The sequence below is a fragment of the Gracilinanus agilis genome, chromosome 1, assembly GCF_016433145.1.
Source record: "Gracilinanus agilis isolate LMUSP501 chromosome 1, AgileGrace, whole genome shotgun sequence".
In the NCBI taxonomy this organism is placed as follows: domain Eukaryota; kingdom Metazoa; phylum Chordata; class Mammalia; order Didelphimorphia; family Didelphidae; genus Gracilinanus; species Gracilinanus agilis.
The window spans coordinates 20,780,061-20,807,150 of record NC_058130.1 but is presented as its reverse complement, the minus strand read 5'-3'; the positions used below and the strand labels follow the sequence as shown (position 1 = coordinate 20,807,150).

The 27,090-nt window shown below is 38.7% G+C and overlaps 1 protein-coding gene across 5 annotated transcripts in view; it reads right to left on the bottom strand.

Annotated features, from left to right (window-relative positions):
* Positions 1–222: 222 nt before the first annotated feature.
* The window catches only part of LOC123232362 (sarcolemma associated protein), a 157,243-nt gene continuing 130,375 nt past the window's right edge, over positions 223–27,090 (bottom strand). The window contains exons 14-21 of one of the 5 annotated variants that reach the window (XM_044658903.1): positions 23,216–23,338; positions 22,058–22,132; positions 16,630–16,950; positions 11,306–11,423; positions 9,789–9,960; positions 5,331–5,465; positions 3,021–3,110; positions 2,011–2,097 (exon numbers count right to left, since the gene is read on the bottom strand). In XM_044658903.1, the coding sequence (XP_044514838.1) occupies positions 3,027–3,110; positions 5,331–5,465; positions 9,789–9,960; positions 11,306–11,423; positions 16,630–16,950; positions 22,058–22,132; positions 23,216–23,338 (1,028 nt within the window). In that variant the 3' untranslated portion in view covers positions 2,011–2,097; positions 3,021–3,026. The other 4 variants (XM_044658825.1, XM_044659018.1, XM_044658969.1 and 1 more) reach the window with 4 other exon arrangements.

Below are 27,090 nucleotides of genomic sequence, written 5' to 3'. Positions count from 1 at the left end.
CTATCAATTATGAAGAGCAAAGAAATGTTAGGGTGTAGAAGACTCATCAACGGTCTAATTAAACCAGGAGAAGCGGGCGTACAATTTTTGATGAATCTCCAGAAACACCAAACGTGCCAATAGTAGGTGATGGTCACACTGCCATTTTAGGACAGCAGCTTTATAAACTCAGGAGTGATGTTAACCCTAAATTTTTCAAATGACATCCAACTGAAACATGCATAGGGAGAGTAAAGTTATTTTATTAAATCATGCACATCACGTGTGTTAGTGCAAATAGTTTAATCTGTATTCCAGAAATTCTATTGTACTTTATATCTTTACAAAATAGATTTAAAACAATTATTTACTTTAAAAAATGTAATTCTGAAGTTAAGCATTTCAGAACAATATTTGCAATAACCTATATACAAGAGGTACAGAGTACCACTGGCATATGAGCATTCTGTGGGGGAATAGCTTCCTGAAACAGAAAGAAAAAAAAAAAAAACGGTGAAATGAATACGGTGAGATTTTCTACAAGTCATTTGTGGACTAATTCTTCCATAAATCTAATGGTTCTCCCAACAGCAAATCCCCAACAGCTTAAAATATAACCTTTAACATATAGACAATGACCCCCAAAACCTCACAAGGCAAATTGTATGCTAAACTCCTATTTATTTGGCGAGACCTGTAGATTGCCATGGAGAATCCAAGCCAATTCATTGAGATTTTCCTCATCTCCATTTTCTAAAAAACCTTCACTCTGTTAATACTTCAGTATTTCATTGAGACTTCAGTAAACTTTATTGACATAACTGTCGAGCTGTACAAAACCATAGCTCACTCTGACTTGGGTGTTTAATTGAAAATGCAAAACGTGGCTTAAGTGCTCACACACATACTTAGGACCCCACTGAAGTAGTGCTTTTCATGAACAAAACTACTCAGTTAAAAAACAAACAAACCAAAAAATCCAAAGCCATTTGCATTCCTAACTGTAAGATTCCCTGGGTTTACAGAAATTCACCTTGTCCGGGAGACTGATTAGCTAGAGATGCACTCCAAACTCTCCTAACAAAGTTAAGTCAATAAAAATTTATCCAAAGGAGACACATTTTCTTTCTTTAAAGCATGTCTGGAAGAATCAGTGAGGAGAAAACAAAAAATCATGCTTCCTAAAATGCTGTCGATGAGAAAGCAAAGAAAAGGTCTCTCTACTTCGAATGTACAAAGTTGAATAAATTACATTCCAATTGAATAGTTTGGTTTACTGCACTGTAGATGTGAAATGTGAAACTTTTTGCTCCCAGAAATTCTTCAGTTCACTCAAGAAAATACCCACACAAGTTTTTCCAGGTCGTTGCCATCCACATCTTGAAGTCACATTAAGGCAGCACAAAAGCGTGTATATTTCTTGAATAACTGCTAAAACAGAACCTTTTCCAAATGTTTTATCCTTGAAAAATCTATGGAAGTCATAGATGTCTCTAAGTCTTGTTCCCAATAGCTCAGTGGTTTATAGCAAGTAAAAATGGTGTCAATATGTAAAAAAAATATATGTGCATATATTTATTTCAAAATGCTAGGCACTGAGCACACAGTGCCTCTTTTCCCACATATTTATTAGTTGTCTGGTTTGGGAAGGTATCCAATCAGAAAATGAATTATCTGGCAATCAGCATCTAGAGTAAAATAGCCATAAACCTAAATGTTATAAATAATTTGGTACCAAGAAGCCTACTTTAGGCCACCATAATATTTAGAATCTCAATATACTAATTAAAAAATTACATGAAAAATTGCAAGCAAATTATTGCTTACAGTAGAATAAAGTCACAATTTTATTCCCTCTTTATAGACAGATACATTTTATACAATTTAAAGCAATGACCCGACTGTTCTTTTCTTGCACTTTTGTTGTATTGAGAGGTAAAAAGGAAGAAAATGGATCTGTTCTCCCCAGTATGAGTGCGACGCCAGCTTCTAAGAGGAGGGCAGGTATGGAACCAACCAAAGTTCTCATGGTGAAGCTCTGGTTAGGCCTGGTACATACAACACTACGGCTGTCACAGCTACCAGAGCTGCCAACATGGGCATCCAAGGCCAGTGTCTCTGTGTAGAAAGAAACCAAGAGTCAATACCACATTTCCCTCAGCCTTTCATACCAACCAGTTAACTTAGCCCTCAGTCCAATGTGCTGTGAGGGCTCATCACAAAGCACAGTGAATCTTCTGCCTCTCACTGTCAGAAAATCTTGACTTCTTAAAAACTCATTTAAAAAATAAGAGGCAATCTGACCAGCAGGTACAATTCCAGTGGCCAGCTATGCAGGACAATACCTGAAGTCCACTGTAAGTCTTTCCTCCTCGTCAGCTTTCCTTTCATTGTCTCCAGAGTCTTGACCACCCCCTCTCCCGCCCCAAAACCGAAACAAATAAAAAACTGCTTTCACACTAATGTTTCCTCTTTAATAAGTCAGGTATCAGAAAGCTATGGCCAAGGGTATGTTGGAAGAGAAGAGCAGTGCAGTCTTAATTAGAGTCCATTTTTCCAATTTCATCCTTTTTCATCTTCTTCACAGCCACAGTGAAAAGAGAAAAAGTATTAACCAACTGCCACAATATTAAAGGGGTGAGTCAGGGAGGAAAAGTGATCTGGCTTAAACATGGAGAGGCAAACTCTTCATTTCTTGTTCAAACCTGAGAGAACTTATTCTCTTTTGGAAATTCACTGACCGACACCGCAGCATTAGACACGTCAAGTTTACTCTGCTTTTGCGAGAGACAAAGACCCAGCTGAAAGCTGAACATTTAATGACTGAACGTTTAGAATTAATTCATGGTTAGCATCACCACAAAGGAAACAGACAGAACGTTACGGGATTAGTCGATTGTTGAGCTCGGTGGGAGGAGGCACAAATGAAGGGTTTGCTTCAGGAAACAAAACACCTGTGTTGTTCCCCCATGCACTAGTTACAAATATGGCACAAAGAGGTGACAGGGACGGACAGACACGACTCGACAGGGAGCTTGTACCTTTCTCTACCACAATGGACCGTAACACCAAAACAGGAAAGCCAGGAATAGGCCGATGAAAACGGCTGGGACGGGTTGGAATATGGACGGCTAAAGAAGGGAAGGGAATTAAAAATCATTTTGTGCTCTACAAATAAGATCAGATGATTTAGATGGGGGTAAACTAAGGCATAGCATTAATTTTGGCATGAATCAATGTAGGAAAGACATCTAACACAACACAGAATGTCACATTAGCACGTTACTCTCTTCAAACAGACATTTCAAGGAAATTAGTCAGTGTAGTTTTTGCTACACCAAGTGGAATTTAATTTCGGTAAGAAGCCTGGTTCGGCTTCATGGTAACTTGCCATACACTGCCATAAGTGGCTCAGTCAAAGGCATATGCACAAACAACTCTGGACAAAGTGACTCCTGGATATCACTAAGGATTTAGGATCCATCCGGTCACTTCACCCAGGCACCAGGCCGAGTCATTTCTGCATCTCCAGTTCTGAGGATGCCTGTTGGGGTGGCACTGGGCACCCAAGTCACAAAGGAATGATCCTCCCCTTCGAGAAAGGCAGAAAAGAAGTTACCTGTTATTAGAGGGATCATAGGAGACTGGCAAAAAAAAAAAAATACTCTAGTGAATGATTTCTCAAGGAGTTTGTTTGCTAAAACTAAAACAAATTTTATTAGTGTGACAGGCCTGTCTGGCTGCGCGTGTGCATGCGTGTGTGTGGAGAACATGCACTGGAAACATTTTATGTTGTGAAATGGCAAGGTAATTTAGAGCAAGATCAAGAAGTGACAAACATTTATTTTGGAATTTGTGGTTATTTTTAAAAGTCACTGAGAAGTTATTTCTGAAAAGGTTCTGATGATCTGATGACACGGGGGCTACAATTCTGATTATGCTAGATGCCTTTTTAGTGTAAATTTTTTTAAGAAACAGAACTGGATTTCCACAAGCAGGAAGGTATAAATGAAACCTAAAGAAAGGAGTCCTCAAATTTTGTAGATATCTAAATTTAAAAAATGAGCAAAAACTCCACCCAGGGCTTATCGACAATTCAGGAGGCCTCCGCTCCCGAAGCAAGCCTTGATTAGAAGCCAGGACAGAATGCTCCGAGGAAGGACAAACTGAACGTGACCAGTGAATCGCACGACCACGTGTGCGGCGGCGCTGCCACTCAAGCCGTGTGCCAGTGTCCACAAGAAACGTGTTGCTCACAACCACTGCAGTCCCCGAAGCAGTGACAGGAGACTCGGAATAGCCAAAGCTACTAACACTGGCAGAGTCGGTCACACTGACGAACACCCCTGGTGAGAGCTCATGCTGTCAGTCATCGCCCAGAACGCACGACAACATGAAGGGTAACTACTGTTTCTCTTAAAGAGCAAATACGAATCCAAGCTGTTGCTGTTCACAATTTTTATCCTAACATCCCAGATGAAACACCTATTTTCCAGTATTTCTGAGAAAGAGAAAAAGGCAGGAGTCACCTTCCATCTTTCTAACTGTAACTAGAGAGGATTATGGCATCCTGCAACTCCCAGGACGAAGGAGAGACCCCTCCCCCCCCCGCCCCCCAATCTGGGCACTGGTGTCGTGTATATCCAGAAACAAAGAATAAACGTCCCTCAAACATTTCCTAGCCATGTGATCCTGGGCAAGTCATTTAACCCCGTTTGCCTAGCCATTGCCCTTCTGCCTTAAAGCTCTAAGACTGAAAGCGGCTTTAAAAAAAAAAAAAAGAATTAAATATCTTCTGGTGGTCACAGAAGTCACTGGGGGTTGGCAGGGCAAGCTAGATATATAGCTACATATAGTGCACAGAGTCCTGAGCTTGCAGTCAGGAGATCCTGGGTTCAAATCTGGCCTCAGACACTTCCTAGGAGTATGATCTTGGGCAAGTCATTTAACCCCCCCCCCCCTTAACTGGTCCTTACCACTCTCCTGTCTTAAAACTAACACTGAGCCAGAGTAAGGTGTTGGGTTTTTTTAAGTCACTCGTTGGGAAACAGAGATTACGGGGGAAGAAGCGTCAATCCTGGAGGGGGAGGCTCAGAGTAGATGAGGGGCCTCTCCCTTAGGATGAGTGTTCGCCTCCCCAAAGCCCCAGCACTCACCTCTGTGTCCAGAGGGGGACGCTCACTCACCACTCTGGTCCCACAGATGGCATCCCCTCTCTGGGGCTGCTGGGCCCAGGGGTGCCACAGTGAGGACATGGAGGGCTCTAGGAATGTCGTGGGGATTTGGGGCACTGCTGAAGCCCCCCATTTCTGTCCCTTATCCAAAGAGACCCCAAGTTTGTAAAGACTTACGTTGTTTCCTTTTTCTTGTAGCTGCTTCAGGTTTTCTTGACATTGTCTGAGCTCCTTGGTGATGAACTGTTTTTCCTGCTCGGTTATTTCAAGCTTTGCCTTCAGTTCTGTGAGCTGAGTCTGGGTCCTTTCATACTACAGGCAAAGAAAAAACAGGGGCAGGCCCCACTTAGAACAGGCATGGAGCTGGGCTTCTACCTGGGAGGGGGGAAGCACAGTCCTTCCTGGAGGAGGTCGGGACACTCACCACTTTTCTTCTCTGCGGCCCTTTGTGGCCAAGGACTTGGGGTATCAGCCACTGAGTTCTTATGTGTTTCTAAAGCAGGTCCCTCCCCAGCCCTGCCACAGTCCTGAGCGAAGACTGAAGTTTTCAGATGTGGAAAAAGGTCAGAGAACTCCAGAGCATAAGTGGCAAGAGCCAGGAGAGTATATTTGGGTAAGCAACCTCAGCCCTAACATCTCGGAGCCTTACAGAGAAAAAAGCACTGAGATCCCATCGGTATTTCCCCCCACAACAGCATCAAGCCCATCTCTGGCACCTTCTCAGTGCCCCGAGGTAGCCTGACACTCTTCTCATTTCCCCCTTTCCGACTCTCCCAGCCCACGTTGTCCGGTTTCCTCTAGTCTGCTCCATAAAAAGGCCTTCACGTTCATCTCTCCGCTAGCAGGGCCGCAGTCCTAGGCCGGGCCCTCTGCCCTGGACTGTCTACTCGATTCCTAAATGATCTTTCTGTATCCAGCCTCTCCACACAAACTCTTCAGCCTCGCACCGAAGCTTCTACACAATCTAGCTGCAACTACCTTGGCAGCGGTATGTCGCACGAAGCCCCGCCATCCACTGTGCCTTCTGGCTTTCTCCCTGGAGGTGACGTCCTAAGCCCTGTCTCAACGGCTGTGCCCGAGCTCTCTGCCATGCTCAGAACGTAGCCTTTTATTGTCTGCTTCGTAGAATCCATCCTGTTCTTTAAGGCTCGGGTTGAGTATCCTTTCCCAAGTGCCTTCCCAGCTATCCAGCTGTTACTTTCCCTTCTTTAATTTTGTGGGTACGCTTCTATATTTGGGTAACTGCTGCACAGCAGAATGAAAGCTCTTTGCTTCCTTAGCCCTATGCCCTGACTCAATTAAGTCTTAGAGCATGTTTGATAAATTGAATTAACTTGACTTCTATACTGTTCTGAAACAGAATGTAATCGCTAGAGGGTTTAGCTCTCTTATGCAGTGTGTACTAGTAACAAAAAACACAGCAATTCAGTCCAGACAGAAAGATGTGTCTGTGGCTTATGGGAATGTACCTCCTCTTCTAACATATGGTCTTCTCATAGCCTGCTTTTCTTGTCCCCAAGGGAAAGAAACGACAGAACAAAGTTTTCAAGGGGAGAGAAATACTCAAAAGTGGCATATAAATTAAATTTAAAATACTGAGTACAGTTCCCATTCCCCCGTGACTTCCAAGTACTCTCCAATATTGTCTAAGATGGACTTCATTTTGTCAACAATACCTAAAATTTTATTAAGGATTATTATGGTTTTTTTTAAAATGTAAATTACTCTTGGAGCACTGAACTAAATATTCCCTAAAGTCCACTCAATGCTGAGAGTCCATGTTAAGAGTCAGTCTTGGGGTTAAAGACCTTTGAAAACTGATTAGTTCCTACTAAGATCAGCTGTACTGAAGAAAATGTGTCTGGTTGGTTGTGATCATTTTAGAAGAGGAGGAGGAGGGATTGTTTTTTGGCATATGAGCAGAGGTTTTGGGTAGCCACAAGGCAAGAAGGTAATAACAGCATCTGGGCCAGTGAAGAGATCAATAAGGGGAACCCAGAAGGAGACAGAAAGGCCCAAAAGAAATTTTATGGTTGTATTAAAATGCTCCCCAGAGATAAGCTTAAAGGTATACCCAAGAAAGGTCCAATGGCTGTTTTCTTTGGGCCCAGAATCTTTCCAGCAGCAGCTGCAACCAGTCCCTGCCCAGTAAAGAGGCCCTAGCAACACTGAGTACTCTCTAAAGCGGGGCACTGCAATGACAGCTTGGGAGCAGAGACTGTGATGAGCAGACCAGGGGGCTCTCCAGCGACTGTGAAGAAGTTGTGGTTCTGCATCTTGACTGCTCCTCCACGCATGCCTGAGGTTCAACAGGAAGCCTTTTCAACCAAAGCACTCAATTCCATAATCCCAGACTAGGCCAGGAGTGGATCTGTGACAGAGCAGGGCTAAGAGACTAAACTGTCTTAGAGCATTGTCCATCATATGCACTGGAGTCAGAAGACCTTGGTTCAAATTCTGCCTCTGCTACTGGCTATCACCTCAGCTTTTTAAGTCTATGTTTTCTCTTCTATTAAATGATGAGACTGGACTAGAGTGGTCTTCTTCATTGTCCTTCCGTGCTTTAAATCTCATGGTCCCAAGGAGGAGAGATACTCATCCAGGATCCCAAGTCCTGGGAGTTTTAGACTCAGGTAAGCTCCTATTATTTAAGCCAAATATAAACACTTCTGAATTCTCGCCACTGGCTTCTTAGAGCTTCATCCTCACAAGAATAATAACTATGGCAACAATAATAATAGCTAAGTCTGTCTGTAGCCTTTTAAGATTTGTAAGCATTTCCCATATCGAATCAGAGAAATAGAGTGTGTGATGTGGGTGCATTACCAACAGCCCGAATTATTCTTTACAAACCTAACCAGTGTCTAGCTTCCTTAGTTTGAAATATCAGAGTGGAATATATTACCTTAATACTTGAGCACGATACTCTGAGAGAAAGGAAGGTGAAGAGAGAGCGTGGAGAGAAATGCAGACAGATATAAAAAGCAAGACGAGTTAATTTTGAGTGAATTCCACATACACGAAGCTTGACACATTCACAAAACTTTGGACAATAGAATAATATACAACAAGCTGAATTAAATCACAACAAAAGGGGGGAGAAAACACCTTATATTATAAAAATATAATGATTCCACACAATTATGCCATGTTAACATGGAACAGGCAGAGGGGGAAATGCACATGAACTATACTGACAAGATCAGACATAGTCAAATAATTGGCTGCTTTTAATGCAATCCAGTTAACTACCAACACTTGAGAGGTTGGGACAGCATGCTACTGCCATTCACATGGACAGTTAAAGCTTTATTGTATTGACTTACTGTTCAATGACCACAATTTTCATAAAAATAATGGAACAAAATGACTAATGCCTTCATATTCACATACAACTAAATCATCTTCCAGAGGCATAATTCTCCCTGGATTATGGAAGAATTATGAAGTATGGATGACAAGATGACTACAAAGTGCTGAGATTGTTTAAACAATGGCATATGTAATTTGGCACATCATTTGTAATCCAGCAAATGGCAAGTGAAGCCTCTCTCTCATTTAACATATTTAACAAAGACTGGAAGAACATATTACAGAGTAAAAATGCCCACAGAAAACACAAAGAAATTTACAGGTTTTTAGGAACAGACATGAAGACAGAAGAACAATCATTTCCAAGTTTGACACTACAAAGAAAGAAAAGTGAAAATAAAAAATTACACTGAATGAACAAATTATCTTCTAGTAACAATGCTGGAAATACTTTAAGGACTAGAGTTTTTCTTGAATATCTTTCTCATTGCTGTGACTCATTCATTAAAAGTCCCTGGATCTGGGGTCCCTGGTCAGTAGGAAGGCAAGCTCATCCTCCCCTTTCTGGGGACTATCAAGATTCCTTGCTGGAAGAGATATGTAACCGGTAATATTGCTAATTAGGAGTATGTGATGGGTTATTTTCTATCAGCACCTCCAGTCATTTCAAAGATTCAGGAAAAAAGGCTCATCCTCATAAAAGGATTGGGAATCACTGTTTGGATTAACCTAATACCTTGTTACTTTTAAGGAAGAGATTACTGAAAAAAAGGTCCCTTAATCTGATTATTAATCTAAAGTGCACACATTCCTGGGTATAATAAAAATGAGCAGAGTAAATCAAAACAGAACCCTCCTGGGCTACTATATACTTTGGAATGAAATCTGATCTAAGGGAAGTCTTCCCCAGGCATCCAAGAGAGCAGAACAACTGAAGAAAAGGATAAAGCAGCAACAGAGTGAAGATCAAGCAGAAATTGTCAGATTGTAAACTCAGGGACAGATTAAATAATCACTTAGAGAAAAGGCTCCTTGTGGAGCTTAAAAGTGCTGGAGAGTAATTACCTGGTGCCCAAGAATCAGTAAGGAAACATGAACCTTGCAAATTGATAAGAAGATGCTTTGTACTGGGTCCACTTCAATTCTTTCCGCATGCATTACAACACACAAGAACAGACAAATGCTAAGTACTACAGGCATCATCTGAAGTGATATCTAATGCCGCTGCTGCTTCCTTTGGTATTTCTAACTCGGGGAAAGGTCAGCTGCTTTTGCCAGGACGTCCCATCACAATGGGGTTTGCACAACGTCTCTTCCCTTTACCTCTTTCTGAACATCCTTTGCTTCATTCTCGGCTTTACTGAGGAGGGTCTTCCAATGTGCTGAGTCCCTTAGATGCTGGTCCTTCAAGGATCCCACTTTACTCTCCAGCTCTTTCCGGGTCACTTCGAGGCTGCTCAGATCACTAGTGAGTTCCAAGCTCTGCTGCTGAGAGCTGTAACACAAAGGGCAAATCATGATCTGTACTATAACAAACTATCCAGAGACCTACAGGGGTCTATGCATTTTATCTTATTTTTAAAAGATTTTTATTTCTTTAACAATAAGTCAAATAGAATGAGCAGTTCCACATGCACAATAAAATATAAAAAGGAAGATTATACATGAAACTATGAATTTCTATTATATAAAGCTTGATTTTCTTTTAAAATATATAATAAATTCATTACGTAACTCTTAAAGTGATCCTGCTTTTCAATAATTCCATTTAGCTTTCTTTCTGTGCATATTTAAAATTATTTTATTCTGAAACCAAACCCCAAACTAAACAAGCCTTTCCAAAGACTAGGAAAAAATATGTAAAATACAAATGTCTATTATGTACTGTTTGTTCTTCTTATATTCAATACTTAACTCTCAAAATTCTTTTATTTGTCTCTAATACCTTCTGGTCTTCCTTGTGCACAGTGAAAAAAGTGCTTCAGTAAGTTTTTCTTTTTCTTTTCTTTTCTTTGGGAGGGGTGAAGGGTGGGGTACTATCATACCCATTCCAGCTGAAAGTCTCTCTTAATTTCATAGTCAATAAGCAGACAAAATAGATTTTTAACAGCTAAGTATTAAGCAAGTTGCAATATACGACAAATGCTTGTATTTTTGAGGATTCACAATCTTATTTGTTTCTTCTCTCTTCCCATGGCTTGGTGGAATTCCAAAGGTGGGACCTATCATATTCCCTGCACATGCAGTTTGAGGGCGTGTGGGGGAATGTAAGCAGTAGTATGGAGAAGGCAAAAATCATTTGCATTTGAAAGTGAATATGAGATCAAATCTCTGTAGTAGAATCATATTCATAATGACACTTTATTCAGGGAAATATTCCAATGGATTTGCATTTTCTGAGGAAATCTAGAATCACGCTCATGACAGTATGAAAGCAGGTGGGATAATATGTTGGCTACAGATAAACTCAGGACCCAGAAGTATACCTTGCACAAAACAGCTATTTAAGCAATACTACTGAACTCCTCAAGTTATACTGGACATTCCATTATAAAAAGTATATAAGTATAAAAAAAAGTTAACATAAAAATTGAGGAGAGGCTCAGTAGAGAGAGCCAGGCCTGGAGACAGGAGGTCCTGAGATCAAATCTGGCCTCAGACACTTCCTATCTGTATGAGACCCTGGGTAAGACATTTAACCCCCCACTGCCTAATCCTTACTACTTTTCTGCCTTAGAACCAATATGCTGTATTGATTTAAAGACAAAACGTATGGGTGGTTTTTTTTAAGAAAAATTAAGATAAAGAAATATTCTGCTTCTCCCTTTTGAATTACATACCTATGCAATTCTTTCTCTTGTCGCTGAAGTTCTGATGAAAGTGAAACATTTTCCCTTTTTAGAGAAAGGCATTCTGCTTCTAATACACTCCAGTCTTTCCTCAGCTTCTCCAATTCACCTGTGAAGCAATCAATCAAAGAATATTATTCCATATTGTAGGCAAATATGTAGGCAAATAAATTTTAGGATAACTGAGAAGGGGGAAAATATCCAACTACTTTCTTAAAATTAATCAGAAATGTATTTATTCATACCATTATTTTGAACCTATAGGTGAGACATAAATTCGATGGATATATTTGGAGATTCATTTAGAAGCTAACCTCTTTCCCACCCAAATGTCAGAATTACTACTATCTTTTTTTTTTTTTTTTTTTTAGAATTACTACTATCTTGAAGAAGCAATGAGCTTTCTTGGTTTGTTTGCTTATTGCTGGTTCTATTTAATCTATTTATTATAACAATATAGAAAAAATCATTTTACAAAGTCCCCACATAGTATGTCTCCATTAAAAAATGCTTTCTCTATTTTTATATTCTGGAATAAAGAATATAGAAATAAAGAATAAATAATATTTATTTATAAACATTTATAAAATAAAATAAAAAGAAATAAAGAATAAGGAAACATAAGCCACCAAGTCTTTCCTAAATTACAAAAATATTCATCTAAAAATGAGATTTCTTTTCATATTAAAATCTCCACTAGTAATATTTCATCAAAAGAAAAGCATTATGTACTCAGTTTAATGGATGCTTGATTTTTTCTTTTTGCTGACAATGAAAAGATCTCATTATAAGGACAAATGGGAATAGATTTATGTCCATCCTTTTGGGAAATATAAGGAGATTTATAGAGAGTTCATGGAAATTCTAGGAAGTACAGAAGATGGTCTCCAAGGAACACATCATACGCCTTCCTGAACACATGTCTTCCTGAACACTATTGGCCTGTATGCTGTTTTCATTCTAATTTTTAAAAAAAAATCATTAAAGGATAATTCCTATCCAGAATGGTGGACATGACCAGTACCCAAGTACTGCCATTTTAAAGTTATGCTGTCACTGGCTGTGGGAAGCCAATAAGAGAAACAGATTCTCAAATAGATAAAAATCTAAGGCTCCTCTTTTGACCCCTTTTGTGATCCACACCCTTTCTTGTTGAAAAGTATTGTGGCCTTATTGAAAAGCTTTAAGCTCTTAGCAAACCAGTAGTCAAAAGGTTAACATTCTTCTCCTTTAGTCAGAAATGCGGCCAAGGCCAAAACCTTAGTTTAGCAGGGGCGTTTGCCCCTGAGAAAAATATTCCCAGACTTAGCTTGCTGATAATCACGGCCTGAAGGTCCAACCTGGTTCTTATCTTCACCCTGAAGCTTCTAAGCCTGTTGTATTGTCTATGTTAAAAATGCAGCTCTGGGCAGCTGTGAGAAACTTTCCTTGTGCTTTTGGGTGAAAGGGAGTTTAAATTTTCATATATAATAAACTTGTGACTCAATGGCACGTCGGAGAAGCAGCTATGAGTTAACAGTCAAGATCGTCTCCCATGTCCGGTTATTTTCTTATCAACTAAGCCGTCCTTATCAGATTACGTGGAGATGATAGATCTAGACAACTGGCCTCATGTTCTTGGAGTGGAGCTAAAACACAGATGAGGCATTCATTTCTTCATAGCTTTTATACCTTTTATAGGTAGCATAGTTTAATCTGACATAGAGATCTCCAGCAGGCTCTATATGCAGATGTTAGATGGTCACTTGTAAAGCTTTTGCTAATGAATTCTCATTAGGTCCTCTCAAGAGATGGGTTTTTGCCCTTCTGAAGTTTCCAATATCTCTGCTACAATGCTTCAAACAGCAATTGATTGTGGGCTTACAATATACACAGTTGCCTACTTTCAGACAATTACATTTGTGAAAGTGTATGCTTTTTACTTTCTGTTTTAGAATTAATACTAAGTATTGGTTCCAAGGTAGAAGAGTAGGAGGGCCTAAGCAATGGGGGTTATGGGATTTGCCTAGAGTCACACAGCTAGAAAGTATCTGAGGCTAGATTTGAACTCAGGTCCTTTTGACTCAAGGCCTGGCTCTCCCCCCAGCTATATGCTTTAAACACTGTTGGTTAATTAATTCTCAATTGAAAATGAGAAATAAAGACTCTATGATTGGTATCAATTGATGCTAGAAAACAAAAATAGATGGGGCCATCAAATTTTAAATTCAATTTCTCATTACATAATCTTTTTTTTGCTATCAAACAAGAAAAGCTCTAGAACTTATCTACTTTGTAAACATTAGATGATGAAAAGTTTTATTATTCCCAGTGAACTATGTCTACATTAGATCTTTTATCTAATAGAACTTTATTAAAAAAATCTTTTTCAATTAACAAACATTTATTTCCTCTTCCTCATCTCACTGGGAAAAAATATAAGAAAACAAATCCCTTATCACAAAAAGACATAATAAAGAAAAATATTTTATTGACTATGTCCAAAAATATATGCTGTCTCATTCTGTATCTTGATTCTATTATCCTTCAAGAAGTGAGTAGCAGGCTGCATCAATGGCCCTCAGAACTTATGACTGGACACTGTAGTCAGAATTCCAAAACTTTCCCAAGTTGTTTAACTTTACAATGGCATTGTTATTGTATAACTTGTTCTCCTGGTTCTGCTCACTTCACTCAATCAGTACTGCCAAGGCTCCTTTGCTTGCCATTTAAAAAAAAAATTTTTGTTTTGACACTTTTGACTTTTTGATTTTTTTCTAGCTCCATAATTCTTTAGTAGTTTGGTCAGTATGACAACAAGCAAGTAAATTAATGTGTGTGGTATTGCCACTATTGGCTCAGCCTACTAATAGTTCTCTAATAATTTAGGTCTATCTCTAAAAAATTTCATAGTTGTATTGTGTAGTTCTTATGTGCATCTTGGGAAGCAGAATTCAAAGTATTTTATACATTTATAGTTATTTTAAATGGAATTTTTCTCTCTCTTCCTTTGGTTCCTTTTGGTATTGATAATAAGCCAAAATGGTGATTACTTATGTGGGTTTATAGTATATCCAGCAATACTGATAAAGTTGTTGTTTCAACTAATTTTTACTTAGCTATCTAAGGTTCAGTCTCTAAGTAAGGCATTCTATCATTTGCCAAAACAACGACAACAACAACAAAAAAAAAAAACACACAGAAAAACCCACAATATTTTTGTCTTTTTGCCTATTCTTATTCCTTCCATTTATTTTTCTTCTCTTTTGCACTAGCTCTCATTTCTAGCACTGTATCAAACAGCAGTGGTGAGAATGAACATCCCTGCTTTCACACTTGATTTTATTGGAAAGACATCTAATTTGTCATTACCTATATTACTAGGTCTTAATTTTGATAAATACTACTGCTATTAAAGAAAAGTCTACTTATTCTTATGCTTTCAGTAAAAAAAAGGTATTGTATTTGAAAGAAATAACTTTTAATGAATCTATTAACATAAACATCTAATTTTTGCTATTCCTGTTATTAATATGATCTTTTATGTTCATTGATTTCCTCAAATTGAACAAATTTTCTATAGTTTCTTTGCTTTTACTTTGACTAAAATTTTCTGCTTTGGTTTTTCTTGTATTAAGGCTATATGTGTATCAAAGAAGGAATTTAGAATACCTCTTTCTTGTACTTTTTTGGAAATACTTTATACAATATTTGAAGGGATTATTTTTTAATGTTTTAATAGACTTGTAAATTCAAATATATTTAAGTATACTTCTTTTTCTGCTAATTGGGCATTTTATATTCTTTTCAATTTTCATCCATCATTTTAAAATCAGTGGTCTTATTGTTATAGAATTGGACAAAATAGTTTCTAAAAATTTCCTTGATTCCTTCATTTGTTATAAACTTTTTTCATTTCTGGATAGTGTTAACATTTTTCAACTTTTCTTTTTTAAATTAAATTAGCTAATTGGCTGTTTTACTGTTTTGAAAAATAGCTCTTAATTTTATTAACTTTTTATCTTTTAGTTTGGTTAACCTCTTAGGATTTCCATCTAATAGTTTTAAACTATTTTAATATGATCTTAAATGTCAATAAATATGAAACAAAATATAAATAAAATAAAAGAATATTGTGTGAACTTCTGTTATATGTAGTTTTCAAGCATATGTTTTGTTTGATACAACTGAACAAATTGTCTTATCTATTCCTTCTACTCTATTCATTCTAAAAATATTTCATTCATTCTTTTTCCTTCTTTTCTTCCTTTTTCTTGAATCATTTCAACCTCCTATGAAGTTCTGCCTGCCCCAAATGGAAGCTCTTCTTTGTAACCAGCAAGAAACATCTGGATGATGCCCTCTGCACCTCTGAATCAGAATCCTTCTGATTTATTGTCCGTCTCCTGGAGTAGAATGGACACTGCACTGATCAGAATTTTCAAGTCTTTCAGAATTGTTTCCTTTCCTATTAGTGTCTTTGCTGTTTTGTTTTGCTGCTCAGTTGTTTTCAGTCGTGTGTGATTCTCTGTGACCTCTTTTGGGGTTTTCTTGGCAAAGACACTGCAGAGGTTTGTCATTTCTTCTCCAGCTCATTTTACAGATACAAACAGGATTAAGTGACTTGCCCAAGGTCATATGGCTAGGAAGTGTCTGAGCCCAGATACAAACTCTGGTCTTCCTGACTCTAGGCCGGGCACTCTATTCTGTGCTGGGTAGCTCTGAATCACATGGATCATTTCTTAAAACAATATTATTTCATTACATTTATCTAGCACAATCTGTTTGACCATTCCACAAATGATGATGGCCCGATTGGTTCCATTTTTTTTCCTAAGCCAGAAATGTTGATATACTTTTTTTTGTTTTTTACCTTTTTGGGAAGCATATGCCAAACATATAATAAAAGAACATTACATTTTATAACTGTGTTTTACACATTTTATAACCCTAATAAATGACAATCTTAAAAGGAAACCACCCAGGAGTGAAAACCAGGGAACAAAGTGGAAACAGGAAGAACCCTCTGTGGGTCACCTCTTGAAAGCTCAGACTGAAAACACTAAGAAATATAGTGTTTCTGGATCCAAAAAAAGGAAACACTCCATGAAGCCTAAAGGAATGAGTCCTGGCACAGAGAATCAGAGCAAGAAAATATAGTATTCTGTTGCAACTACAATGAAAAGCCTTCTTTTACCTTCCAAAGTAAGTAAAAGAAAAAGGCTTATGATCCAGAATGACTGATCTTGAAAAGCAGTTAAATGTTATAGGGTAAAATGGGAGCAGTCACTCTTGCCTCCAGTGTCTTCTGTACGATGCCCACCATGCTGGCTTACCTTGCAGCCTTGAGGTTTCTTCTTTTTGCTGATCTTCACACTGCTGACAACGGAGCTGAAAACTGGACTGTAGGCTGACAATCTCCTTCTCATACTCCGAGGCTGCTTTCCGCCACCGCTCCAGCTCCTCCGTGACCTTCTGAAGCTCCACTTGTAAGGAAGCAATATCAATGTCCCGCTCAGACGCAGCCTTGTCTGCTACTTGTCGAAGCAGCAGAATTTCATCCTGGGCACTGAGCAAATCATGCTTTGTGCTTGTGATTTCCTTTTCCTTCTCTTCCCGAAGGTTCTCAATATCAATATGTAACTTCTGCAACTGGGCTAAAAAAGAAATGGAGAGCATCAATTATTTTCTCATACTACTATGATGAAATCCAGAAGCTAAGTTCAGCCACCCTGAGGCAGAGTTCATGGTCCATTTAGTTCAGTATTTCCTCTCTGATCAAGGAACCAAGAGATAGTAGAATGGCATGAGCGAGGCTCTTAAATTTAATTCTTATACAAGGTTATTGTTTTTCAAAGGAGGGAGGGCTGGTAGGGGACAATGCCATCTATCCTAGATACCATCATGGTCCTTCATGAAGCTTTGCATACAAAATTTCAAATTTCTGATAAAGTGCAGCTCAAATGAACAAGATAATCAGTAGCAGGGTATCAAAGAAGTAAAAATCAAAAACTTTAATAATCTCCAAGATAGGAGAGAGCTTAACATGACCATCACCTCTCTTCGGATCCCCCTAGAGGCTGCCCAAGACCAGTCATCAAAGAGCACCAAGAATAGTGGGGCCTTCAGGTCATAAGTCCATGCAGCGTGGGACAAACCTTGTAGATACCTTGCCTATAATTTTGTCTCCTTATCAGACACTGCTAATAAGGACCCCAAAAGAAAATTCTCACTGCCAAAGATTATCAGATGATTCAAGGTCAGAAATATATATGGTATATATGGTTTGACAGATGAAACCAACACTAAAGGAAATGCACAAAAGTCTGTCATACTGCTATACCCTAAAAAACACTAATTCTTTCTTTCCAGTTGTCACTCAACTGAACCCTTCTTGGATGTGCAGTCTCCCCCATGAGAACAATGACTGTCTTTTTAAAGCAAATTTGCTTTGATTTTTTTTTTATATTTATAGTTTTTATTTTAACCAATTACATGTAACGACAAATTTTCACACAAGTTTTCCTAAGTTATATGATCAAACCTCTCTTTCCCTACCTTCCCCCTCCCAGGGCTGGCAGGTGATTCAAACTGGATTATACAGTATTGAACTGATATCTTTTAACATTTCCTAAACTTTCCCCTAGTACCCTTACCCTCCTCCTCCCATTATCCCTTTTCTATCCCTATTCCCAGCACTTAGTACAGTCCTTAGCACATCATTCATACTTTTTCATTCATTCTCCTTCCCTTCAAATCTTCAGTTTCCATACCTACTGGCTCCTTCTTGGCAATCTATAAGTACACTCAAGTCTCTTCATTCCCTGCCCCTCCTTCATCTGAGCCCATCATCCTTCACAAAAGCTTAAACATTTAGAGCTAGAAGGCCTTTCGGGCATCATCTAGTCCAGCCCCCTTATTTTATGGATAAGAAAAGTAAGAAGTGATTTGCTCAAAATTTAACAGACATTAAAGCAGCAGAAGAACTAACTAGATCCTCTGACTCCAAATCCTTCATACTTTCCCCCACAACACATTGAAAGGTCTTGCACCTTTTGCTTCCACTTGATTACTAGTTTATTTAACAACTTTATGTAATCTATATTTTGATCTCTTCTCCAATTAAAATCAGGGTTATTAAAATATTTTAAAATATGCTTATGGCCCCAGATTAAAAACCTCTGAATCAAACTGCTCTCAAATGTTACCAACAATATCTATTATGTCTAATGGTCTTTCCTTACTCATCATCATCCTGGACATCCCTGATGCCTTAACAGTAATATCTGAATCCAAGAGACACTGCTCTCACCTATTATCTGTCTTGATTCCTTTGGTATGGATTATCACCTGTATCTAATTCCCTAAACTTGGGCATCATGCAAAGCTATCTAGGGGTTCTCTTCTATAAACCTCTCCATTTTTAATGATCTTATATTATTTCTTCTTATTTGACTCCCAAATTGATAATCTAGCCCTAATATTTCTACCTATCTCCAAATCCCATTATTTGTAATTGTTTGCTGGAGATTGCATAACAAACTCAAACACAACAGGTTCAAAATACGAACTCATCATTTTTGTCCCCAAATCCTTCCTTCCTCAAAACTACCTGATTTAAAAAATATATATATCATCATCTCTCTTCACAGAGGTTCAGGACCTGAGAGTAACTTGTGACCTTTCTCTCCCTCCCCTTCCCTATACTAAAATCCCACCACTTTCACATTTTTATCCTTCCTCCATTCCTACTGTCACAGGTCTTCATTACCTGGCATAGGATCTAGCTTCCTAACTAGTTTCTGTCACCCTCTCATATCTATCTTCCACAGACCTAAAGAAATGATTTCCCTGTTCAAAAAACTTCACTATGACTCCTCTATGAATCAAAACAAGAATTTTCCCACCTAATTTGGAACGGCCATTTGCTATCCTCTGGCTCTAATCTATTTCTCCAACCTTTTTCACATTTCTACTCAACACATCCTACATTCTATACAAGCTTTTCCTTAAATGTGACTTTCCCTATCTACATCCATGAATTCGCCTGGAATGGACTGTGATCAAGAATCCTTTTCTGCATTCACTTAGCTCAGGTACTAGACTCAAAGTTGCGAGGGCTCCTCCTCTTATAATCACTTACTTTATATGAGTATAACTTGTAGCATCTTTCTCCCTGTCCCCAAGTAACATGTAAGCCCTTTGAGCTCAGGAACTCTTTTGTTTCTGTGTTTATCTCTCTAATAATAATATGGCATGCTGAACTGCTAGTTGGTCATATCCATATCCCCCAACTTATACTTCTGAAGCAGCTTTTATAAACCAAAACTTAAAACTTTATGTTCATTCCAGTTCAATTTCTTATTAGTTTCAGCCCAATGTTCTAGTTTAAGATTTCTGAATTCTGACCCTTTTGGCAGAAAAATTCCATGCATCCCATATGACTATTCCATGCCCCAATATCTACTCCAGATGACCCTTCTCACTTTAGAATCTCAAGGACTCAATGGTCTAGGGATAATTATAAATTATAAAGACTGCCTTCCAATCTTACTGAGGACAACTGCCTTGTAGTTTCTCATTATGTGTGATTTCTGTCCATTTTCAACCCTCAGTATTACTATAGGATCTACTCAACATGCTGATAGGCAACAGGGAGTTTGTCAGTTGTTCTATTATCTTTGGTTCTATGCTACATTTCCTTTTCTTTATTTCCTAGAAGTTTTTTAATTCACCTTTTATGTGCAAGTCATCATTAGTCATATCTTGATGCCTATTAAAATCAATTACATGCCACTCTGTTGCCCTTAGGATTAACCATTAACTTGATAGCCTGAAAACTGTGATGTTCCATGATTCACAGCTACATAGCACCAACAGAAGAATATTGATGATTAAAAAATAGACTTTTTATTTATGTCAAGGACTGGCATATGATCACCAAAACTATTTTAACTTCTACTAAAAAACCTAGCCTTCTTTCTTCTACCTATTCAATTCTGGGCTCAGATCACTGTCCAACAATAGTGTCTTTACTTGTATACTGAATAACTTAGTGAGATGCCAATTCAATTACATAATGGCAGTCTAGCATGAGATATTTTTTATTGATCCAGTTTGTTCATTGTTCCTAATTATAAATATCAAAAAAGAGGCATAAAACAAAGCTGTCCATCACCAGCATAGACAATAACTTGCACAGAATCCAAAGGAAGAGGGATTCCCTGTGAATGGTGTGGAAAAGTAATAATGTATTAGTAATATTTCTATGTGAAAACATTTCCCCCTTAGCTACCCAAGGTCAAGCTGAAACAGCCTACTTTCAAGCTAAGATTACTCCCCCCCACACTATCAAACTGGGCTAAGACCTTTTGTCTTTTGATAAGACCTTGAGAGCACTAAAGGCAGAGCTGATCAGCCATGGTGAACTTGGGTCCCTTTGAAAGTACACTAGGTACAGAAAGTACAAAACAACTCTGAGGTAACACCTCACACCCAGCAGATTGACTAAGCTGCTGACAGCAGGGGAGAGTAATGAATGTTGGAGGGGATGTGGCAAAATTGGGACATTAATGCATTGCTGGTGGAGTTGTGAACTGATCCAACCATTCTGGATGGCAATTTGGAACTATGCCCAAAGAGAGCTAAAGGACTTCCTGCCCTTTGATCTAGCCATACCATTGCTGGGTTTGTACCCCAAAGATATCACAGGGAAAAAGACATGCACAAAAATATTTATTTTTGTTGTGGCAAAAAACTGGAAAACGAGGGTATGTCCTTCAATTGGGGAATGGCTGAACAAATTGTGGTATATGCTGGTGATGGAATACTATTTGCTCAAAGGAATAAAGAACTGGAGGAATTCCATGTGAACTGGAAAGACCTCCAGGAATTGAGATGCAGAGTGAAAGGAGCAGAACCAGGAGAACCTTATACACAGAGATTGATACACTGTGGTAAAATCGAATGTAATGGATTTCTGTACTAGCAGCAATGCAATGACCCAGGACAATTCTGAGGGATTACGATACCCACACTCAGAGGAAGAACTATAGGAGTGGAAACACAGAAGAAAAACAATTGCTTGAACACATGGGTTGATGTGAACACGACTTGGATGTAAACTCTTAATGACCACCCTAGAACAATTATCAATAATATGGAAATAAGTCTTGATCAATGACACAGGAAGAAACCAGTGGAAATGTGCATTGGCTACTGGAGGGGAGAGGAGGGGGGGAGGGAGAGCAAGAACAAGAATCATGTAACCATGGAAAAAATTTTCTAAAAAATAAAAATTAAATAAAAATTAAAAAATGAAAGTACAGTAGGGAAAGGGTGTGCCGGCATTTTCCTTACTCAGACGAGGACTCACTTCTCCTGTGATGAAGTAACAAGGGAAGAGTTGAGGTCTCTAAGGCCACTTCCTCATTAGCTTTTTACCAACCAGAGATATCTTAGGAAGTCCAAGGGAAGGGCTGAATAACGAGCTCCCAAATTTTATATATAGACTTGCCTGAAGGAACTTCCTGGTCTTTGATTTTTGAAAGGATCAGAGACTACCAATTTATTGGTTGAATGCTACCTAATCAATAATGTTATATTCTTTTCCAAAAACGAGTCCTTTGAATATTTTTAATTATAACTATATTATAATTAAGATAATCTCTATTCAGTGAGAGTGACCATGCAAAAACACTCACCTAAACAATACAAATAAAAAGGAAATCCAAATATTTTCTCACAAATATAATTGTTTCATACCTTGTAGGACTTGTATTTGCTTTGTAGATTCCTCAACTTGTGATCGATAAGCTTTTCTTTCTTCTTCCAGAAGTGCTAAAAGTGGAAGCAAAAATATATCTAGTTTAACATATTAATTGACAAAAACAGTCTTGGAGTTGACCAGTTGAACATTTCTAAGTGAAATGTCCTTCAAAAGCTGACTGCAGGAAACCAAAGTTAAGTAACCAATCTCAGTGATTAGACAAGCAATTTAAATATTTTAGTAGCATATGAACAAAGTAGTCAAGAACCACTGGAAATACTCCTTCCTGACATAAAGCCCATCCCAAATCCCATCATTTGCAACAAGTTGACCATTCTTACCCAGGACTCTGTCTATGCCTCTCTACTTGTTATTCATTCATATTTTTACTTTGTGTTCTGGTCTTTCAGATCTCATTCCTCTGTTTTGTTGAACTGGTATAAATTTCATGCCTGGATAACCAGACTGACTCTTAAGTTTATTAATTGACATATTTCAAAGATATATGCTATTTATCATGAATATGATATAAAGAAGTTAAGTACAGAAAACGGGGAACAAAAATATGTATTTATGCATCTCGATAGTGCTGGGTACATAACAAGTGCCATATACTTACTGACTTGTAGAGATGTAAAAGACAGATAGTAAGGCAAAGGGTTTGCCTGCTCAGTGTTAATTTATGATTTGCCCATTAAAAATATCTATGGCCCCTTAAAAGAAACTTTAAGGTGGCTCACAAATCTTTCATTTTAATATAACATTTTGCTTGGGCATTTGAAAGAATAGAGCTCTGGAAACATTAGTAATTACTCAAAGAGAAGGCAGTGATAATAGGAATTCCTCTGTTCCCCTTTAGCAATACATTTCAATTTAGCCTGAAAAGCTATCAAGGAGGTTCAAACTCCCACAGCCTCCTCAATAGGTCTCTTTACTTTATTAGATAGAGAGCTACTCATCAGCAGGGAGGCAAAGTTAGTGATAGGAACATCTGGTCACTTGAAGGGTCATGGCCACAGTATTCTGAAGATAGTAAGAGTCTGGCACCCTCTCTGTCCCAGATGGGACAGGAGGCTTAGCCTGTCTTTTCCTCCTTTCACCATTTCATCGCTAATGCGGCAGCCAGTGAAGAGGCAAATCGATCTCAGTCTCACCTTGAAGTTCAGAGCTTTTTTGTTTACTCGATCTAGCTAGCTCCTGAGCTTCAATCAACTCCTTGTGAAGATGCTGAATGTCTTGCTTTGTCTCAGTTTCAGACTGGGCCCCCTGCAATTCATCTGATAAAGACATGGGGTTTAAAGCCAGAGTTAGCACAATACATTCCTCCTAATGAGAAGCAGCAGCCTCTTTCCGGTTAGGCGTGCAGTTTAGCTGGAGTACTTCTTCACAATGAGTTAATTGCAAGTTAAAAAGTTAACTATCAGTGCAGTCTTTTTTAAGTATTCAGCATAGCACAGAAACAAAAGATAGCAACATCTCCATTATCTGGCTTTTACGTGGTTAGTGCTCTGAATCCTAAAAAGAGTAGCATCAAGTAGGAAAGAATCTAGATAACGAAATGCAATTAGTCAAAGGGGGAGGGCTGCATTTTAAAGCTGGATTTAATGGCAGTTTGTGCCAAGCACCATCAATGTGGAAGCATCAGAAAAATTAAGTTTGAGAAGAAAAACAAGACTAAAAGAACATGGTGGATGGCAGAAAATGGCAACAGAAGTGGGGAGCAGGCCCAAAGGCAAGTAAAGAAGTGGTCATGTACAACAGAAAAATGATCATAATGAAGGAGAGAAGAAGCACAGTAAGAGGGCTAAGCAGTCCTTTATATTCAGAAATCTCTGAAGAGCATAATAAAACAGAAAATAAACATTTTAATGAAAAAAGTTATAAAATTAATAACAAAAATATAATAATTTAAGTGACTTGCCCAATTACAGTTAGTGTCAAAGGTTGGATTTGAACTCAGATCTTTCTTAATTTTTTCAGGTCTTGCTCCATCTACTGAGTTACCCCAATTGCCCAAATGGATTTATTAAACTAGGCAATACGTTTTAGAAAGTTTTCAGTCATAAAACAGTTTTATCTGCAAACTCTATCAAACTGTTTTTCCCTCCTAACCTTTCTGGACAGCACTAGTACAGAAGAGAAACCACTGCAGATGAACAAACACCCAAGAGAATGTTCAGGAGGCACCAGAGTGCAGTGAAGCAAGTCCTGGACTTGAAGGAGATCCTGGTTCAAATTGTGGCTCTGCTCTGGAGCTAATCTCTGAATTCCTGAGTCTTAGTTTCCTCATCTGGAAGAGAGGAGGGTCAGAATGACTGCCCTTCGAGTTCTAAATGCTAAGATACCAGTTGGAAGTTGCTGAGACAGATGGAAGGTGACAAGATAGGAAGCAGACCTGTGACTTCATTGGTATGAGGAACTCCTTGGTGAGGACACTCCTTCCACCAGCAAAGGTAGGCACTCCACTGCAATCCAGTCTGGGAGAAATGCCAAGGGCACTAAGAGGTGAAAAGACTTGCCCAGCATGATGTTCAAGTAGATGGTGGAGATTCAGCTTGATATCAAAATGTATTTCTTTTGATTTAATTACTTACACGGATGGACAGCACAGTGCTCATCATGTGACATTTTTAAAGTTGTCAAATTTGATGCAAGTTACTCAACACCACTCATGCCTTTTCAAAGCAATATAAAAAAGAATGAGCTAGGGGGCAGCTGGGTAGCTCAGTGGAGTGAGAGTTAGGCCTAGAAACAGGAGGTCCTAGGTTCAAACCCGGCCTCAGCCACTACCCAGCTGTGTGACCCTGGGCAAGTCACTTGACCCCCATTGCCCACCCTTACCAATCTTCCACCTATGAGACAATACACCAAAGTACAAGGGTAAAAAAAAAAATTAAAATTAAAATTAAAAAAAAAAAAGAATGAGCTGAGTAAAGGACAAGGACAAAAGGCCTAAGTCAATGTCTGGTGGTTCTCAAGGATTCCTGCAAGAACTGTCTGTGCTTTCTGGTTACATAAAGGACTGGACTAGGTGTCCTCTATGGTTCCTAACTGTTTTAAGTCTTAAGACTCTCAGAACTAAAAAAGAATAGAAACAAGACATAAAACCAGCCTAACGGAGGGGATGTGCACACAGTAGAAGCATGGAAGCACCAAACAGATGATGAAACTTCAAGGAATGCTTTGCAACCTACTTGGACACCAGAGAACTTTGGAAACCTCCTCAGTCACAAGTGAGCATTCACTGTGCATTTAGGTATACTCTGAAATAAATGTTTCTTACAAGTGATCCTCACAATACATGTGGGAACTGCCTTTATGTCCTGGCCTTCCTGTGTTGCATAGGATGTGGCAGTCAGACCCCGGGTCCTGTGTATGTATTCAGTAACCACCTGCCTTACAAACTTCCTTAATACTGCCCACACTGCGCTCATCATCAGTATAGACATTCTCCCCTGATGGAACAACAAAAGCCCCACCAACACCTCCAGAGAATCTCTCCTTCAAAGGCCTTGACCTATCTGTTCATGGACTTCTCTCTGATACCAGCTCATTCACCAGGCCCCATACTTAACATCTTTCTGGTTTGAAATGACCCGTCAAGGCTTGACAGGCAAGAACCAGGGTGGGGTGACATGGACAGATGGACAGACAGACACAGGGCCGGAATGGAGCAGTTAACAGTAAATCAAATCCCTCCCTCCCGCCCTCCCTCCCTTCCTTTCAAAATGGTCTTGGATAAAAAGGTTTTCCAGGGTAATTAGTGGCTCACTAGACAGAAAACCAAAACTAGAAACAGAAGGTAACTGAGTTCAAATGTGGCCCCAGACACTTCCTAGCTCTGCGACCCTGGGCCAATCTCTTAATCCTAATTGCCTAGCCCTTGCTACTCTTCTGTGTTGGAATCAATATCTGTATTGATTCTAAAACAGGAGGTAAAGAGTTTAAAAAAAAAAAAAAAAGCAAGAGGGGCACGTTGTTGATCCTTTTCGTGTTTGCAAGGCCTTCCCCATTTACCAAACTAAATTTGAACCATCTTGTGAGTCTCATCTCCTCTATGAAACGTCCTCTGATGAATCTGAACTATCTCATATCCTTTAACATTGCCAACAGCACAATTCAGTACTTAAATAACCCATAATGCAGTTTGCTCTCCTCAACTAGATACTAAACAAATTTTTTTGATCAGCAAAAATCCATCTCCTTTCCTTCTCATCCCAACACCACCCTTCAACTAAGAAAGAAAGAAAAGCAAAATCCCAATGACAAACATGAAGAATTAAGTAAATTTCTATATTAGCCATGTCTCCCCCAAAATCTATCCCTCATTCTACACTTGAGTCTCTCTCATTGGCATAAGACCCTGAAATTATGGCTGATCATTATGCTAATCAAAGTTCCAGAGTCTTTCAAAGTTGTTTGTCTTGACCCCACTGTTGTCATCGTCTAAGATTCCTGTATTTCACTCTATATCAGAATGAATATATTCACTCTATATTCATCCACACTTTCCCAGGTTTCTCTGAAACCATCCCCTTCATCATTTCCTACTACATAATAGTATTCCATTACTCCTCTATACCATAGCTTATTCAGGCATTTCAAAATTTATGGGCATTCCCTCAGGTTCACATTCTTTGCCACCTCAAAGTGAGTTGCTTATGTGAAACAATTTTCCCTAAACTTCCTTTCTTCCCATCCTTTATTCCCATGTACCTCTCTTTCCAATCTTAAGAACAAGATCAAGCCTTGTATAATTAGATACCCTCTAAGACCCCAATCAAGATAAGATTTGGAGGGACATGTACATCGTTTCCCCATACTAGAATGTAAGCAGTTTATCTTAGTTTAGTCACTTATGAATATTTATTAATAGTTACCTATTTCTGTTTCTTTTAACTATATTTGAACTTCCAAGATTTCTATGCGGCTCTGATCTTTTCAACAGGAATGCTTAAAAGTCCAATTTCACTAAAGGTCTATTCTCCCCTCCCCCCCCCCCCCCCCCCCCCTTCCCCCCGCATTTTTA